The sequence below is a fragment of the Oncorhynchus tshawytscha genome, linkage group LG16, assembly GCF_018296145.1.
Source record: "Oncorhynchus tshawytscha isolate Ot180627B linkage group LG16, Otsh_v2.0, whole genome shotgun sequence".
In the NCBI taxonomy this organism is placed as follows: Eukaryota; Metazoa; Chordata; class Actinopteri; order Salmoniformes; family Salmonidae; genus Oncorhynchus; species Oncorhynchus tshawytscha.
In genome coordinates this window covers 42,882,914-42,902,932 of record NC_056444.1, presented here as the reverse complement: position 1 = coordinate 42,902,932, position 20,019 = coordinate 42,882,914, and the positions used below count along the sequence as shown (strand labels likewise).

The 20,019-nt window shown below is 41.2% G+C and overlaps 1 protein-coding gene across 13 annotated transcripts; it reads right to left on the bottom strand.

Moving 5' to 3' along the window:
* Positions 1-7,509: 7,509 nt before the first annotated feature.
* Positions 7,510-19,425, bottom strand: LOC112215705 (C-C chemokine receptor type 9). Of its 13 annotated transcripts, none has more exons than XM_024374993.1 (6): positions 19,332-19,425; positions 13,844-13,950; positions 13,438-13,569; positions 12,895-13,070; positions 10,058-10,104; positions 7,510-8,876 (listed from the first exon to the last, which is right to left on the bottom strand). In XM_024374993.1, exons 5-6 carry the CDS (start codon positions 10,097-10,099, stop codon positions 7,818-7,820), a joined length of 1,101 nt encoding a protein of 366 aa, XP_024230761.1. In that variant the 5' UTR covers positions 10,100-10,104; positions 12,895-13,070; positions 13,438-13,569; positions 13,844-13,950; positions 19,332-19,425; the 3' UTR covers positions 7,510-7,817. The 13 variants fall into 13 exon arrangements, with proteins under 13 accessions (XP_024230761.1, XP_042155121.1, XP_024230759.1 ...); XM_042299187.1 differs by having other exon boundaries at positions 12,895-13,085; positions 13,485-13,569; XM_024374991.1 differs by having other exon boundaries at positions 13,485-13,569.
* Between the last annotated feature and the right edge of the window lie 594 nt (positions 19,426-20,019).

Here is a 20,019-nt window from a genome sequence, read left to right as displayed (position 1 = left end):
GGAACAATGGATTAACTGCGTTGTTCAGGGGCAGAACAATATATTTTTACCTTGTCAGCTCAGGGATTCGTTCTAGCAACCTTTCAGTTACTGGCCCAACGCTCTAACCACTAGGCTACCTGCCCCCCACCCACGATGACAAAGTTGTCAATGTTCAAGTGAACATTATTCCTCTACTCTACACACTTCCTATTGAGTATTCATACACACTACATAAGGATTCACACCCTTCTGGCTGAATGTTGACAGGAAATATCCCAGACATTTTAAGTCATTTGTTGTCAGACCCACAAACTGTAAATCTACTGGCTAATATTAATTGGTGAAGAACAGCAAAAAGACCTCTCTCCTTTTGATCCCGACCAACTTTACACCTCGTCAAGGGGGCCTTCCATCCACATTAAGGACCATTAGGACCAATAAGACTCCTTCAACTGATAGCCCAGTCTATTCTCCTGCAGTAACAGCAGCAGCAATGTGGACCAGAGCACTACACACACTTCACACATCCTGAAAGCAAACAGAGATCCCACAGGACACAGTTAAAAAAAGAGAAACATCAATATTTCATCAAACTACTCTCTCTTTCTGGCCCACATCAAAGCTATCCGCTCCCATTATAATCCTACAGGTACAGCTCTTTTGTTTTGCTCCTCTGGTATGGCTGTAGAGACAACAGCGATTCCCCCGCTCTCCTTTTTTTTTTTTTTACTCTTGGTTGCAGTGTTAGTCTGTCTCGTGTTTAACTGTCTCACGTTTTGGAAGATGAGGCGCAAAGGGGAGGGCTGGGATTAGAAAGGAGAAGATATACTTACTCTGAGGATGTCCAAGGAATGGTGGAATCACATATGCAGGGGGAAATGATTGTACAATTAAGTGGAGTAAAATAAGGCCTTGGTGTTTCTTCTCAGTTTCTCAGCTACACTTACACACTTTCTCATAAAATCTTCAGTGTACCTTGAAGACATCAACATGTGGTCAGAAGACTCAGAGCAGCAGGGGGGACAGACAGGCCATAAAGAGGAACCGTCTGACATGCCAAACCTGCCGGGAGCACGTCAAACTCCCTGGAGAGCTCTCTAGCTGGGGGAGCAGGAAGAGCATTGATAATTGGTTGTTGGGGGATACTTTGATGTGTTGTTGTGGTTGAAAGAATCTAGTTTCTTTTCAAAGTTGATTTTGTGTTTGAGTTGTTCTTCTTTCATAACACAAGGATGATGTAAGGATCCTAAGCAAAGAAACGGAATACCCAGTTTTAAAAATGGAAAAGCACTAACATTTTAACACAAAACTATTTTTGAATAAAATCAAAAGGAAGGATCACATTAATATCGCTACGGTGTTGCCTACTGTATGTGCAATATGCTGCATTGTCGCCAGATTTGTACACTCAACACATTTTCATAAAATGACATGCTCTGAAATGTGACGTGTGTGATTGTGTCTGTGTGTTTGTGTCCATGCGTGTGTGAATACCTGCGTATTTTCCCCTTAGCCCTATGTCGTCAATCTGTGGCTGTCCCTCAGAGGTGGACAGTGACAAATGACACTCCTAGTCAGTCACATGCTTATCACCATACAAGTAGCACACAGGCCTTGGAAATGACAGACATGAAATGGAAACATCTCTCATTCTGTGGACCTGGGAGGCTGAAGTGAAATATTAACTGATGGAGAGATGGCGTAGTATAATAGGATCACTGTTTAGGGTGCGATTGCAGAGGAGGTCCACGTGCTGTTACGTTTTCTAAAAATGTTATGGAGATCCTTTAAGCTTTTGTTTGCCTTTAATAAAAGTGTTATATTACATTCTAGATAGCTTGAACTCACAGATACACTTTTTTCAAATGAACCTTTAAGATAATACCAAACTTTTGCAACACAGTGCATTTGTCATAATGTAAAGTGTGTCGCAGGCCATTGTGTCAATGTTGATACATAAGCCATGGTCCGTCAGTACAAAATATTCTGTGGTGCCCGAATGCAGCCAGGTTAATGGTTCAACCAATCCCGACCCATAACTCAGAGACCTTCCTCTCTCGCTCTCTTGTAAACATTTGCACATGTGCGCACAGGCACCGACACACACATGCCTGTGCATTCATTCACATACACACCCACTGTTGTTCTTATACAATCTATGACACACACACACACACTGTTGTTCTTATACAATCGAATGACACACACACACACAACCTAAATCCCAGGAAGAGGAAAGATGGATGGGATGTCTTGGGTCACAGGTGCTGTTCCAGTTGTGAGTTCTCCCACGCATTCCTACTGGCTCAGTTTTATACGCTCTTCTTCTCCCCTGTGTTAATTGTCATAACATTATACAGAGTAAAGAGAGCTGAATATAATGTTAGATCAATCAACCTGTCTTTTGGAAAAGTTTGTTCGTCACCGACTGTCTTGCACTGAAAGATAAGCATTTCTCAAGTCAGTTTGACCAAAGGATCTCAAGCAGTTATTTCCATTGCCGTTAGATGGCGCTAATTCACCAATAATATTCACACCATAGACTAAAGTCAGAGGTATCCCTAGCAACGCTAGTTATTCCAGCTTGTGCCAGGACTCATCTTTCTGTGCCATTATAGCGTCTGTGACAGCATTTTGAAGTAGTCCATTTTCTTCTTCACAATTGGCTGATCCCTCCTGATGACCCGGTTGGACATGACTCCTACAGGGTCACCAGGAGGGATCAGCCAATAAGGTTGAAAGTCCCGCCCTCAACAGTGCTGCCCACAGCCTTTTGTCCACTAGAGGTATCTATCATTCTCTATGTGGCAGATACAGTCCTCTCCTTTCACACAGAATGAAAGTTCTCAAATGTTTGTTACAAATAGAGGCCCTCATGTTCTCCTAATGTTGTGACGTTCTCCTCAAAGTTTTGACGTGAAGAATTCAAGTGAACAATAATTAGCAGTACAACATTAGTGAAGTAGATTACTTGTGAACTTTAATTATTACCAGAAAAAGACTGAAAGGGATGTCAGTGTGGTTGTGACAGCTTTGCAGTTGAGTGTCTTGTCTATCAGAAAACTAGGACCATCTTTCTCACTTGACCATTAGACGGATGACGAAACAAGGCATGAAAAACACAAAAGCACAAATAACTAAACACATCAAGGTCTATAGAAAGGATAAATGAACATGAGCTTTAATTTCAAACAGGGCTAGGAAAGCACGTCATTAACAAACACAGGAATATTATCTACCAAACAAAGAAAGTCCTCAAATTAAATAGATTTAAATGAATGAAAACATCCTTTTACCCACCCTGTAACTCTTCGGACGTCAAATATTGTACACCCAAATGCTTCTCTGCAGCTGTCACAACATCCACTTTGTGCGACTTACATTCCATCCATGCGGTACAGTTGATAACCATTGCTATGAACATTAAAAAGCCAATTTTACTGAAGCATATAGTACCAGTTAAAAGTTTGGACAATCCTATTATTGCAGAATAATAGGGAATACATCAAAACTATGAAATAACACATATGGAATCATCTAGTAACCAAAAAAAGTGTTAAACAAATCAAAATCTATTGTATATTTGAGATTCTTCAAAGTATCCACCCTTTGCCTTGATGACAGCTTTGCATACCCTTGGCATGGAATGCTTTTCCAACAGTCTTGAAGGAGTTCCCACATATGCTGAGCACTTGTTGGCTGCAATTTTCTTCACTCTGCAGTAGTATTATTCTATATTATAAAAAATAGTAAAAATAAAGAAAAACTCTTGAATGTGTAGGTGTGTCCAAACTGTAACCATGGTAAGCTCAACTTGCCTCTCTCACACCGCACATTTTTGATCCCAACTCCATGGGCACCCCTACATTAACACATACCGCTTCTTTCCCCAATACCCCCATGCCTTTGTCTCACACCTAGCAACCTCCCTTCTACACATTGCTGCCACATGCCCATGAGCTTGACATCTGTAACAACGTAATGTATTTGGCACAAAAGCTTGTATGGGATAACTGAAATATTCACTTTGCCAGGCAAAGACTCAACATCAAAACAAACATGCAATCAATAATAGAGTAGAAACACCTATATACAGCATTTGCAAATGAGGTAGGATAAGAGAGGTAAGGCAATAAATAGGCCATGGTGGCCATGGTGGTGAAGTAGTTACAATATAGCCATTAAACACTGGAATGGTAGAATGTGCAGAAGATGAATGTGCAAGTAGATATACTGGGGTGCAAAGGAGCATAGCTCCAATAAAACCTTTTTATATAATGGAGAAACCCTCTTTGCAGTACAACTTGACATTATAGGATGAACACAATTTCAACATATACATAGTTCTGATGAGTATGTTGAAATTAGATTGATGCAACAACCTGTCAGTCAGGTTAAGTCAATGTATTTAAGTATGAGTTTTACCCTAATGTCAATGTTTACACCACTGGTTGAAATTAAATGAAAACAGTACTGGTTGATTACATTTTTCAAATCAAATGTATTTTCCATGATGATGCCACGTCTCAATGTTGACAAATTACGTTGAAACAATGTTGATTCAACCAGTGTGTCCCCAGTGGGATGGAACTCTATGGCGTGCACCCATGCCAACCCCAACTTCAGTCAATCTCAGTTTATTTGCTATTCAGCCTGAATTAAGACAAATGCTTTGATAGCAGCAGGTTGAGTTGAGGGGGAGTTATGGAACTGAGATTATGCAACGGGCAGACAGTCTACAGAATGGCTCACCCTGCTTCACAATCTCCAGTTGCACTCTGGAGTGAAGAGATAAGAGGGCCTTACCAGTAACTGGCCACCATTACAGGTCTTTGATGTTCCCATGGTTTTTGTAGCATGGCCAAATATAGAAAAACACTCCCATGTCTGCCTAGCACTGGATCAGATGAAATATCTGTGTCTATTCTGCTAGTAGCTGGTTAGGGTTGAGATGTTGGCAGGACCTGTTGGAGAATATTGGCTCTACAACGAGTATTAAGGCACACCAAGTCTGTTTACATACATCTTAGGCAAATACATTTAAACTCAGTTTTTTACAATTCCTGACATTTAATCCCAGTAAAAAACTCCCTGTTTAAGGTCAGTTAGGATCACCACTTTATTTTAAGAATGTGAAATGTCAGAATAATAGTTGAGATAATTATTTATTTCAGCTTTAATTTCTTTCATCACATTCCCAGTGGGTCAGAAGAATTACATACACTCAATTAGTATTTGGTAGCATTGCCTTTAAATTGTTGAACTTGGGTCAAACATTTCAGGTAGCCTCCCGCAATAAGTTGTGAATTTTGGCCCATTCCTCCTGACCGAGCTGGTGTAACTGAGTCAGGTTTGTAGGCCTCCTTGCTCGCACAAGCTTTGTCAGTTCTCCCCACACATTTTCTATAGGATTGAGGTCAGGGATTTGTGATGGCCACTCCAATACCTTGACTTTGTTGTCCTTAAGCCATTTTGCCACAACTTTGGAAGTATGCTTGGGGTCATTTTCTATTTGGAAGACCCATTTGCGACCAAACTTTAACTTTCTGACTGATGTCTTTAGATGTTGCTTCAATATCCCGACATCATTTTCCTCCCTCATGATGCCATCTATTTTGTGAAGTGCACCAGTCCCTCCTGCAGCAAAGCACGCCCACAACATGATGCTGCCACCCCTGTGCTTCACGGTTGGGATGATGTTCTTCGGCTTGCAAGCCTCCCCCTTTTTCCTCCAAACATAACAATGGTTATTATGGCCAAACAGTCCTATTTTTGTTTCATCAGAACAGAGGACATTTTTCCAAAAACTACAATCTTTGTCCCCAAACCGTAGTCTGGCTTTTTTATGGCGGATTTGGAGCAGTGGCTTCTTCCTTGCTGAGTGGTCTTTCAGGTTATGTCGATATAGGACTCGATTTAATGTAGATATAGATACTTTTGTGCCTGTTTCGACCAGCATCTTCACACGTTATTTTGCTGTTGTTCTGGGATTGATTTGCACTTTTCGCACCAAAATACGTTCATCTCTAGGAGACAGAACGCATCTCCTTCTTGAGCGCTTTGACAGCTGTGGGGTCCCATGGGGTTTATACTTGTGTATTATTGTTTGTACAGATGAATATGGTACCTTCAGGCATTTGGAAATTGCTCCCAAGGATGAACCAGACTTGTGGATGTCTACAAAAAAATTTGGAGGTCTTGGCTGATTTCTTTTGATTTTCCCATGATGTCAAGCAAAGAAGCACTGAGTTTGAAGATAGGCCTTGAAATACATCCACAGGTACAATACCAATTGACTCAAGTGATGTCAATTAGCCTATCAGAAGCTTCTAAAGCCATGACATCATTTTCTGGAATTTTAAAGTTTAAAAGGCACAGTCAACTTAGTGTATGTAAACTTCTGACCCACTGGAAATTGTGATACAGTGAATGAATCTGTCTAAACAATTGTTGTAAAAATTACTTGTGTCATGCACAAAGTAGATGTCCTAACCGACTTTCCAAAACTATAGTTTGTTAACAAGAAATTTGTGGAGTGGTTAAAAAATTAGTTTTAATGACTCCAACCTAAGTGCATGTAAACGTCCGACTTCAACTGTATGTACCGATGTAATGTAGGCTGGTGACATCTTCAAAGACAAGTGTTTTGATGCTACCAACGGTGATTCAAATCCGAAGCTAGCTATGTGTAAATGATACTAAAATTGCAATTCGATTTCACACTACACTTCACCTGCCTACAACCTGAATTTAGGTAATCAGACCGCAACAAAACAGCAGACAAAACTTCTTTTTGTATTTCAGTGGGATCACGATCAAATTCTCAATAGTCAAATTTCACGCCATGCTACTTTCACCCTGTCTGAACCAAAGGTGCAGAGTCAACGGTGTTGAGAGGTGAATGAGTGCAAACTTCTCACATACCAGTCTTAAAGGGAACACTTTCAAGTCATTCCCCAACCAACAGAGTACAACTGCTTTTGTTGGTGGAAACTCAGCATATAGTCAATGACGTTTGAAGAGCCACCTAAGAATAGTCTTAGGCTGCAGTCATAGTGAAAGTATTGTGAATGCAACAAGCCACACAGCATGCTACTTTCTCACACAAAGTAGATGACCTTGTGGCTCAAAGCATTGCATTGCTTCATTAAGACTTTGTTAATTGCTGTTTATTCTAATCTTGCTACCTTAAAAAGGTTAGATAGAGAGTGCCTCACACGTACTCAAGTGACCTCATTGTACTCTGAAAAAAAAAAGTTGTGATGATAAAGCCCAAGATGAGGCATTCTGTTCTGAGAGAAATTGGGTTTTGTAAATGTTATTCAAATTTGTTAAACAATTATAAAAACACACACAAAATGAGGATTTTACACTCTAGACCAGCACTAAGTCTGCAAATAGAGATCATATTAAAACAGTCATGGTAAGACCAGGGCCACTGCTCCATAGGAGGATGTGAAATCCACAGATTAAGGCCCAATGAATTTATTTCAACTGATTTCCTGACTAACTCAGCAAAATCGTTGATGTTGTTGAATGTTGCGTTTATTTTTTGTTCAGTATATATATACACAATAATTTACACTTTAATACAATGTCTTAGAGAATGGTATGCTTTTCATGTATTGCATGTTTCTTGATTGTCAGCACAGGGTAAAATAATTACATTTCTATACTGGTAAAATACCAATGTACTCAGGATGCAACAGGTGGGAGTGTCCCACCTAGCAGCATATGATATCATGGAAGAAGAAAGGTGTGGAATGAGGTGTTTACCAATGAAATTATGTGATCTGAGGTGATGTTGAATGTGTGTGTGGCTTCAGTGGGCACGATTACAAGGCGAGGGCACAGGTAGTCTCAGTGTCAGACATGACAGAAGGGCGGTTGGGGACGGCCTGCAGCTTACTGACACCTCCTTGGCTCAGGCCGCAGGTGCACAGCTTCAGCAGCCTCAGCAGATCCTTCTGGAAGCGAACGCCAATGAACACGTACAGGAAGGGGTTAATGCAGGCGTGGGTGTACGCCAGACTCTTGGCAATTTGACCAGCGACATCGAAAAGTTCCAATACAGCACAGTCCGTGATGGTGGTGTCGGCGGCCTGCGTGGCGTCGACCACCAGTAGCCCATTGTACGGCAGCTGGGAGAGGACAAACACAGCCACCACAGCGAAGATGACCCTGAGTGCCTTCTGCTTCTCGAAGCTCTTGGCCTGCAGCAGGGTGCGGATGATGACAGAGTAGCACAGCACCATGACCAGCAGCGGCAGGCAAAACCCCACACAGATCTGCAGAACGAGCACCAGGATCTTGGTGCGATTGAAGAGGTTGTTTGGGTAGACCAAGACACAGAAGAAATTGCCCCTACGGTCAGGCTTGACTTGGGCGAAGATTAACTCAGGCAGGGCCAGGATGCCTGAGATGATCCAGACAGCAAGGCAGGTCAGCTTGCTGACAGACAGCATCTTGTTCTTCTGGTTGTGGGCCTTGGTAACCTGGACGATAGCCACATAGCGGTCCACGCTGATACATGTGAGCAGCAACATGCTGCTGAAGAAGTTGATCTTGTAGATGGCCGAGAGGAGCTTACAGAGGCTCAGGCCGAACATCCAACCCATGGTGGCGTCAGTGGCCCAGAAAGGCAGCGTGCCCAGGAAGAGAAGGTCGGCCACGGCCAGGTTGAGTAGGTAGACGTCCGTCATGGTCTTGAGGCGGTGGCGCACCGTGGTAAAGATGAAGACCACCATCAGGTTGCCCACAGCGCCCAAGATGAAGATGAGCCAGAACAGCGGGGGTTCGTAGAGACCCCGAAACTCCCTCACCCAGCTCTTGTCACATAGCCCCCCTGGGGTCTCAGTGAAGGTCCCATAGTCGTCTGTGTAATCTCCAGAAAGCTGTAACAAACAAGCATTCTTTAATGAGAGACTTTTACTCTGATTTTGTGTAACAGGTGTCCCTAATAATTTATTTTGTCACTGTCTTTGATAACGGTTTAAAAGACAGATTTCAATTTAGCCTACTTTTAATTTAACTATTATTTTCCTCTTTTTTTTCGTCACTTAGTTGACTGCCTGTCTCTTCCCCCAAACCATCTGCCTACACTACAGGGTTTCATAACGCTGTGGATTCAGTGGAGCACAGCAGGGTGACACCAAGATCTGGTGGTAGTGACATTCTATCTAAACCAGATGCTACTCTGGCTGCTCTCAGATGCAGGTGATGTGTCTCCCTGTCTCTACAGGAGAAACCTTACCACTACACCACTTCCTCCTGTATGAGATGGAGGCGCTGAGAGATGGAGGGGATGAGAGATGGCGGGATAACATTCCACAGGGGCTACAGAGTGACTCGGGTTCATGATGCACGTCAACGACACAGCACTCATTGTCGACACCAACACACACAGATGTAGGACGGCGATTAAATTGGGGGAAGCGGTGACAGCATGCACACCATGGACATTTTTAGACTGATGTTTTAGCCTTTACTGTGGCGAAATTTGTGTGTGTGTGTTTATTGGAAACATTTGCCTAGCTTAAAGGCAAGCAAGCATTAAATTCAAACTCCAAGTTTCATTGATCTTTTTCTTGAAAATTATCACTGAATCTGATCAACTGAATATTGAAAAATATATATAATTAAATTAATGTTTATGTATCATGGAAAAATAACTAAAAGCATCTACATACAGTATGTGTGTACTGTAATAACATACACACAGATCACATACTTGTCCACAGTCATACACTCTCACAAAAACAGACCACAAAAACACTGTTGCAAACACGATAAGCAACCCTCCAGAAAACTGATCTAAAATCTGATCTGAATCTTGGGTACTAAAAATTAAGTTGAAAATACTAACAAGAGTTTCTCTCACCGGCCACATTAATGTTGATGTGAAATCTTATGTGGTCTGTGTATGTGAGTTCAAAAGACAAACAGATAGTTTAGGCTACAATCAACATGTTTGGATTGAATTCATTCTCTGATGTTTGATGCTGCTCTCCAATTCATTTTATGGAATTGTTTTGTAATTGTCAATACAAGCATTTAAGATTAAAATAATACTTACAGTTTCATCAGTTGGGAGTGCAGTGAACAACGGCCACTCCATTTTACCTGTCAGAAGAAGTCAAATGTTTTTAAAAAAAAAGAGGAAAAAAGTACTACATAAATTAAGTGTATATCACCTTTGATCCACAATTAACATTTTTGTTAGGTTGAAATTGTTTTAACAAAATAATACTATCCACTATTATGAAACAAAACTCACTAGCAAGATGACAAAGACAATGTTACATGCACTTATCCAGTCAGTGATGAGACTTCAATGCTGTGTCTCTTTCTCTGAGTAGACGCCTCTAGCCCTTGATGAATACTGCTACCCGTCTCATCATCACCAGCTTTTAGGATTTGTCGTCTTAACCACAATGTCACATGTCGATAGACTGCTTTGCCTACGCCAGTAGTTTCTGTTTTTTCTAACATACAGAATACCAGTGTACAATTCTAATCACCTTTGTATGCATTCAATTGAGAAACTTGTCTCTCTTTTTGGGGAACCTGTGGCATACTCTATAAAACATGTCAGCCAGAGATTACTTGCATTTGTTCTATGAGACACCTCACATAAAGTCACTCATAGAATTAAATGCAGGCTTTATTAGGCATATCTGCTCTGCATTGGATCTCACATCACCCGTCTTATGCAGCTGTAACAATTCTGCCTCATCCCTCTAAAAACCCTTTCCATAACACAGTATGCTCAAGAGAAGCACTTAGTGATGTATGAAAATGGATAAACTTGGTAGTAAGACAACGCCAGTGTCGTGAGAGGGTGAGAGGGAAGTTCATTGTGGGCTGACAATCAATCTTCTGGAATATGTCAAATGCCCGGATGTTGCCTAAATGAAAGTAATGCTGATAACGTAAGTTCAATCAGTAAATCGGACTGAATGGCTTGCTTCTTTGACTTCATCCAGTAAGTATAATGCTCTAAGTGTACAAAACATTAACAACTGCTCTGACCAGGTGAATCGAGGTGAAAGCTATGATCCCTTATTGATGTCACTTGTTAAATCCACTTCCATCCAATCATATATTTGTCACATCCGCCAAATACAACAGGTGTAGTAGACCTGACAGTGAAATGCTTACTGAGCAATGCAGTTAAGAAATAGAGTTAAGAAAATATTTACTAAATAAACAAGTCAAAAAATTATAAAAAGTAACACAAAATAACAATAATGAGGCTATATACAGGGGGTACTGGTACCGAGTCAGTGTGGGGGTACAGGTTAGTCGAGGTAATTTGTACATGAAGGTAGGGGTAAAGTGACTCTGCACAGATAATTAACAGAGAGAAGTGTCAATGGAAAGAGTCCGGGTAGCCATTTGACTAATTGTTCAGCAGTCTTATGGTTTGGGGGTAGAAGCTGTTATGGAGCCATTTGGACCTAGACTTGGCGCTCCGGTACCGCTTGCCGTGCAGTAGCAGAGAGAACAGTCTATGACTAGGGTGAAGGGAATCTTTGACAATTTTTCAGGCCTTCCTCTGACACCGCCCAGTATGTACAATCAGTGTAGATGAAGGGGAGGAGACAGTCTATTGTTGTGACTTAAATGAAGATCAGATCAAATTTGATGACCAATTTATACAGAAATCCAGGTAATTCCAAAGGTTTCACATACTTTTTCTTGCCACTGTACTTTGTATCACTAATTTATTCAAGCATTTCCATTATTTTGGCAGTTACCTGTATATGTTAGTGTTTACAAACGTTATCATCATGGCTTCATATCTTGCCTTCTTTTCTATTTGCCACATGCGGAATGTCATTCATCTATTGACCTTATAGCCTATGAGTATAGCACAATTATGTACATTCCTCATGCTTGCTGTTTTACCTATGATCACCTCCCCCTCTCTCGACCATAGGGCAGAAATCTTGAGATGTATTTATATGTCAACTTACCCATGTTCTCTCACAGTTTGACACTCATCCACCTCCCCACCCATCCACCTCATTTCTCCCAGCATTGGGGTCTCAATGCCAGTTGCCCCCCATAGGGCTGGCTACCTGCCATCCTATCATCTGGCTCCGATGATTATTCCTCGGAGACGAGGCTATTCCCAAAACTATTTTAATAAAATGTTCATATTACACTGGCTCTGTTACTCATTCAGTTAGTCTGTCCTCGATTGAACTTCATCTTAGCATATCCACCCTTGTTAACAATTGCGAGAAAGAAGCAGACGCCATAGAAAAGGAAGTGCAGCTACTAGGAGCAGATGTGAAAGGCAAGGGGGAATTTAAACAAAGGGACAAAATACTGGTTTGCAATGTGGGCACGGTAAATCCCATGTACAGTATACCACAAAAACACTGCATCAAAGGTTCCCGGTATTCTAGGACTTGTTTATGGACACATCAAAACGAAGAGGCAGTAGTGATAGTTTTGATCTAATTCATTTAAAGATTTTATGTTTTTTTTAATCAGGCTGTGTTCCAGGTTACAGCAACAATCAATAGTTTGACAACTTGATATTGTTGATACCATGTGTGTTTGCCATGTGTGGTTTTCATTTCAGGCTTCCAACCACACCTGCATATTGCTTTTTGATTGCATTGTTTTTATCTGTATTGCTGTCTATTACTTGTTTTCTTTGGTGAAAATAAATCAATACAAATAAATCAATATGTTATCATCTTTTGAGTTTCCAAAGCCAAAGTGACTTATGATAGAAACATAAAGGGAGAGGGAAGTTCATTCACGTCTGTTTGTTTCCTGTGAGTAGGTGTAAGGAAGAGTATTTTCTAACCTCCTGTGTTTCAACACAGATTTGGGCACAGAGTACAACAGAGCATAGTGCAGACAAGTGTGGAATCGTCATAAAAGTTTCACTACCCAACTTGATGTAGCAGTTTCTGTCTCAGGTTTCTCATAGGACCCAGGGGTGAGATGCTGGCGGTTGAGAGTAGCTACCAGTCTCCTCTTTCAGGTTGCGTTTCTCGGTTTGGACCACAAAGAGGCAAAGTGAAACAGCCATGGCTGTAAGCTGGGCTAAGGATGCTTCAGGGTGCCTATGAAAACAAACTCTTGAATAAAGTGACAGACAAGAGAGGTGTTGGTGGTGACATCAGTTCCAACTGACACATGGCAAAGCAGTGTTACTGGAGCTGTAACCTGCATGGTAGCTGCGAACACCTGTGCAACCTCAGGACAGACCTCTCTGTTAAACTCGAATAATGCTTGAAAACACATGCACCCATCCACACACACACACACACACACACACACACACACACACACTGATACTTAAATATGACAAAGCCAGTCACCAAATGATATTGGGCTTCTTGCATAAACTATTCAAATCACACAGAAGGAAACACCACATCTACATTCTGCATGCATTATGGACATTCTAACAGACATCTTGCTATTCACCAGAACACAATGAAATGAAGCAGAGTGTATTGGTTATATAGGGTCACCATGCTGTGCTGCTTAGGTCTGAACTCTGAACTCTAGGACTCAGACTCCGCATCAGACGTGTTAGTGGTGGTCTCAGAGTGGGTTCTGTAGAAAGAAAGCATTGTGAGTCCCAGCAACCCCTTGTGAGATGACATCAAGCCTTATTCATTAGAATTGCTGATTAGTAATAGGCCTACGTACATAACAATATGTGGTTGATGGTGATACTGTGTGAAACCCTGATAATCGGAGTGCTTGAAACTGATTCACCTTCATAGTGATTCATAACAGACAATAACCCTAAACCACATGGTACTGGAGCATTGGTCTACCAACACATTGGCTGTCTGGTCAAATGAAATTGGTTACAGGGACTCACCAGTGACGACTTCCTCTTTGGTGTCACTCTCATCACCACCTCTGTCACTGCACAGAGAATCAGCTCTTAAATCAAAGATTTATTTGGCAAATTGAGTGGTACTCTTCCTAAGAAGAATGACACAGCACAGTTATGCATAGATATTGATATTGAGAAAAACAGTTGTTGTGTGGTTTTGCTGGTGTGACATCTATAAATTACCTAGTAATTAAATGACCCATATCCTCAGGCTGGCCATTGGACAATTTGGGCAAATGCCAGATGGCTGGACAATCTTTAGCCCATTGGTCCTGTCTAAAGTTATTTGTTTTGCACATAATTATCATTATTTGGCCAATAATGTGGGCCTTGAGGAAAACAATGGGCCGGTGTAGAGGTCTGAAGGGAAAAAAATTATAATAGGCTGGTGTGTTAGAAATGCCCAGGCTGATTTCTGGTCCCAGTCTGTCCCTGTAAGAGACTACTATAGATGCCTGTTGTCCTGGTGGTTTCCAAAATGTTCTCTCACCTGTGTAAGTATAGGAAGTCTCTGTGAAAGACATGGTCTTTGCAGATACCTGAAAGATATGTTCTAAAATAATGTTTTTAACCTAAGGGTGGTTTTAAAGGAACAGGTAACTATTTAATTTGTCAATTATATTGGTGGAGGTGGGCTGCAGAGGTTTTGTGGCAACATCTACAACCAGACTGCTTAGAGACCTGGGAATTAAGGGCCAGAGCCAGCGTTCGGCAATCAAAGCTGTATCGGAGGCGGCAGAAGGCAGCAGTCAGTGGCTCTGGATGAAGAGGAAAGACCCCAGCTGGGCCCCAAAGTGAGAGGGCCAGGAGGTATGCGGTCAACAATGCTTGACTCAGGGAGGAGGACGCCCCTGTCATGCATAGTCCCATGGGATGTTGGCTATCAACAACAAGGCAACTCCTATGACTAATTGGGAATGGGACGCAAGCGTAAGATTGATCACCCTGTCGCTGGCCGCCTTTGGGGAGGGTGTATAGTGTGAAAGGCCGAAACACCCTAGGAACCAAAGGTACACTACTGACGATGCGCTCCCCAAATTTCACCACGCTCACTGTTCATTAACTCTTGGAAGTGCTTGCACAAAGGATAGTAACATCTCATCCTGTGTTCTTGGAAATGATGCAAGACATTTCCTGATAGCTCAGAAGTGACAATTTAATCTCAAACTACATGTTTATTTTCTCCCGTTTCTTCATCCCTGCCGCGAGCTCTGCCAGAGAGCCACAGGCTTGGCGGGGCTCCCAACGTGGGAGGCGGGGGCCTAGTTGAGCTGGACATGTGGAGAGAGGAGAAGCCAAAGAACTCGATGGGGAAACTGGAAGGACAGCCAACAGCCAATTGCCTCACTGTCACTGGTGAATGACGTGAGTTCCTATCCATTTCCCTATCAACCTTTGTCGATTGGCAATGAAGTATGAATCGAATAAAGAATGAATGGAATTGAATGAGAGCTCTGATGCTGCGTTCACGTGTCCCCTTGTCCATCGTTTTATTAATTTAAGCCCTAACCCCTTTAGCTAACCCTTCCCCTAATACCTTAATCATAGCCTAGCTAACATTAGCCACCTAGCTAGAATTCGTAATATTTAATGCTATGAAAACGAGTAAAATATTTTACTTTTAGAAAATGTGTAACATTTTGTAACAAATAAAAATGGTTAATTGTCACATATCATACAAAATGGGTGACAGACATCCACAAATTAATACATACTGTACCATAAGAAAAACTTATAATCATACTAAATGGATTTTCTCAGATTCACATACAGAATAATACAAAACGCTCTGAGACCAGGTTGTCCAGGGACATGTTCTACAGAGGGGAGGAAGTGGTTTTGGCAGGAGTCCAGTATGGGGAAGGTCAGAACCATAATTCTGTTAACTCACTAGCTCATCTTAGAACATACAGTATGTTTAATTAACTGGGAAACACAACATAAATCACCATGACCATGTGACCAAAAGTCTTTCAAAATCAAAGAGCCAGTCAATGCACCCTATTTCCCATAAACAGGACCTCACTTCAAATTTCTGAAGAAAAACAATTTACAGCTGACACTGATTTTGAGTTAGAATTGAGAAAAGTCCCTTGGAAAACCCCCTTAGTCCCCGGTCTTTAAATTGGCCAGGAAGCTGCTGTGAATCTCTGTGATGTGTGTATAAGCAGACAGTTGCCCGGGTGTTTCTAGAAAGTTGCTGTTTGTGCCCTCAGCGGCAGGGGAGTTTGGCACGCAGACACACAATAGCAACCACTTCCTGTGTGACTGTTAGCACGGATTTATTTCACACATTGATACTCATCAGCTTGCCAGCTGCATCCCGAAACTGTCATAGAATCACTGTTTGACTTTCGTACATGGTTTGATTACACCATAAGGAACCCTTCTTCATGTCCTCATTACATGTAGTGCAACAAGACCACTCAGGGTCTGTAAAGTTCTCTACTTTTGATAGATTTAAACAAACAATATTGAAATCACCTTTGTCACAACCATAAACGGTCAACTCCATCTGCCTGATAAGATATTCATTTTGGTTAATTGATTAATTCGGTTAACATTTATTTTTATCCGATTTTAGAGTCAAAGCAACTGAGGAAAAACAAATTGTTACTTTGCATATCACTTGAATGAAAAAGACAAATTACATTTTTGTCAACTCCAGAAAAACATCAACTGTCAGATTTTTGTGTAATTGTGCTGAAAGAACTGCTAGAATGGTTCTATTTTTATTTGGGGTTTTCAAAATAATAATGTTCTATATTTTACAAAAAGTTTGTATTGAACTTGTATTTTTAGAGGCAAAAGTATGTATGTTTTTAGTATTTGCTGTTAACTCCTTCAATGGCTTGTCAACTCTGTCACTGATGGCTAACCCCCTTCATCTTTTTGTCCATATTCTGAAGAAAACAAAATGTAAATCACTGTTCTGCAACATATTGACATATTTGCTGTGTTAGATCCAAGGGATGTTTGCTTTCTAAATGTTGTTTTATGTTCTGAATCTAGAAAAACATGCCAAATTGGAAACTAACTCTGGAAACTACAAGGTGTCGAAAGCATTCCACAGGAACCCAGCAGCGTTGCAGTTTGACACAAACCAGCACTACCATACCCTGTTCAAAGGCACAAATATTTTGTCATGCCCATTCACCCTCTGATGGCACACAGACACAATCCATCTCTCAATTGTTTCAAGGCTTAAAATAAATATATATTTTTTGTATTTCTCTCAAAACTGCATTGTTGTTTAAGGGCTTGTAAGTAGGTCTACCTACACCTGTTGTACTCGCCGCATGTGAAATACAATTTGATTTGATTAAAGTGGATTTAACAAGTGACATCAATAAGGGATCATAGCTTTCACCTGGTCTGTCATGTAGAGAGCAGGTGTTCTTAATGTTTGGTATACTCAGTGTATATTTCAAATGTTGTTAATATTTGGAAAAGGGAGATTGTCCAGTCTTCCAAGAATCCCTGATTTGTATTTATTTTCTATAAAAAGAAAGTGCACTTCATCCTCATTCGGTAACTAGTCATCCTGGTCTGCTTTTCAAAATTTGGTAACTATGCAATAGTAATTTCATTACTCAGATTTCAAAGGCTGAATAATGCTCTGCTCCACAAAAATGTCTCATCTTCCTGTCGAGATAGTTTGACTTGGAATTCTCATCCGCACAAGGTGCTAAATGTGTAGCCAGCACCCGTATCTACAAAGCATCTCAGAGTAGTAGTACTGAGCTATGATCTGTTTTAGCATTTAGACTAGAATGATAAAGATTACATGGACAGATCCTATATCAGCACTCCTACTCTGAGATGCTTTGCAGCTCCAGGCCCAGAACTATATGGTGTAGCCATATCTACTGACCCCCAGTGGACAGAGCGTGTATTTCACAGAAAACAATTCCAGTGGCTTTGAAAGTCACTATATGGTACCAAATATCATTCATATCATTTATAAATCTGAATGGTATTACAATAATAACATTAATATAATTATTGTATGTCTTTTCCAGTTTGATTGAGCTCTGCCTTGATTTTGTAGTAGGTTATCTTTTTGAGGGCAGAAGGGATGTACGTGTCAGTGGACGAGATCCCGAGTTTGCCTGAACAGCTCCTGTAAAACCACCCCCCCAGCAGTAGTGGTACATGGGTAAAAATCACTGGAAGCCAAGCCAGAAACAAAAAGCCATACTATAACTCGTGTTGTGATAATTGCCCAGTTCGATTCATATGTATGCCACCGTGATATATAGCCCCAACGCCGAGACAGTAAGAAGACACATTGCCAGAATAAATTCAACCACACATTTGTTTAATCACAAAACCAGAGAGCAACCTCTGTCCGGTGAAGTCCACAAAGCATATTGCATGTAACAAACAGTTATGACCTACAGCATGGTCAAGCAAGTTAATGTTTCCGCCATTTTCGGACTACTAAACAACTATTGATTTAGAACCATGGAGGGTTACCGCAAGTCACAAAGAAAACAGGAGCTGCCTCCACTATTCCAGTACCATTTCAACTTCAACATGATCAAATCCCCTATGTCGAATACAGTGACAACTAAAAGATACCAAAAACGATTTAGTCCAGTAAACGTATGCTAAATATGATGTGCCTGTCCATTGTTCTGATTTCTCTGTGTGTGTGTGTAAAAAAAAAACATGTTGACTCACCCTACTTGTAGAGAAATGCCAATGCCATCCTCCTCTCTTTCATGTTGACAACCAGTCTATGACTCGGGCCTTTGGTACAGGACACGCTTCTAGCTACATATTGAACTTCCATCCTCTCAGGAGGCACAATATATAATTTATGGTTGGATCAGAATCACCGTTATAATCATTGGCCAGTATGGAGAATTAAGTAAAACCACAAGTCCAAATCCCTATCTCCATCCATGGATCATTTAAGAAAGGGCCCATTTTAGCTAGCTAGCCAGCCATCAGAGGAAGACACAACTAGATGCCACAATTTAAGTTCTGTCAACGACATGTTGCTTTTGATGTGATTGGTGTGAAGCCAAATCCAAAAACTGGCTTCTTTGACACTTTTTAAACTCAACTCTGATTGGCTATTATTTGGTACCATCCAGCCAGCTGACGCCTGCTGACCATCAGATGCATATTATTTTTGCTGGATGTCTTTTCCGTACTTACATGTTTCACTTTTCAACTAGATAAAAGCTAGCTAGTTGGAATATGTGTGGGTACTTCCATGTGTACCACCGCACGTTAAAGCAACGAACGAGTTGAACATATGCTGCACACAGAACGCATCGCTGCCTAGTGCGGCATTCCCCAACATAGAGTTGCTCCATTGACTCCATTGGCGTTCCATCGGATGCCTCTGGTGGATATGAGGCGTGAAGCTAATTGACAAAATAATTTGGCTAATTTATCCCACCTGCCAACACATACACGAGACACCCACATCAAACCACTCCCGAAACCAACTCACGTTTGAAATCAATCATAGCCGCTAACATTTCTTAATGAACCACATCTAAAAACAAGGCCAAATCAGGAAGTGCAGTTGCCCTTTAAGGCTTGAGTGTTTAGCATCTCGTGGGCCACGTCAACCAGTGGAGGCTGGTGGGAGGAGCTATAGGAGGATGGGGGTCATTGTAATGGCTGGAATGTAATACTTGGAACGGAGTCAAACATGTGGTTTCCATATCTTCGATGTGTATGATATCGTTCCATTTACTCCATTCCAGACAATACAATAAGCCAGTCCTCCTATAGCGCTTCCCACCAACCTCCACTTATGTCAACACCCTACAGGATGGATAGTTATAGTGTATTGGGTATTGTTGTCCAATTGAACAGGAAATTCAGGGCCAATGCAGTAAAACGTTTTTACCTGTTATATATTTTTTTAAATGATAATGCCCTTTTAGTGTAAGAGCTGTTTGAAAAGACCACCTGAAATATCAGCCTGTTTTGGTGGGATGGAGTTTTGGCCTGCCTGGTGACATCACCATGAGATAAATTAGTTAATAGACCAATAAGAAAGGGAGTTCCAAACCTCTCTGCCAATAACAGCTAATTTTAAATGTTCCCCTCCCCACTCAGATCACTCCCAGCAAAATTATTGATGAGAAATTGCTCTTAGCTAAGAAGCTATTTTTGACCATTTTAATTGA

Coding starts and splice junctions, on each gene's coding strand:
- LOC112215705 (XM_024374990.2), bottom strand. CDS start 19,359: ATGTTAGCGGCTATGATTGATTTCAAAC. Junction 10,105..19,331: donor GGCTATGATTGATTTCAAAC/GTGAGTTGGTTT, acceptor TTCTTCTGACAG/GTAAAATGGAGTGGCCGTTG. Junction 8,877..10,057: donor CACTCCCAACTGATGAAACT/GTAAGTATTATT, acceptor TGTTTGTTACAG/CTTTCTGGAGATTACACAGA.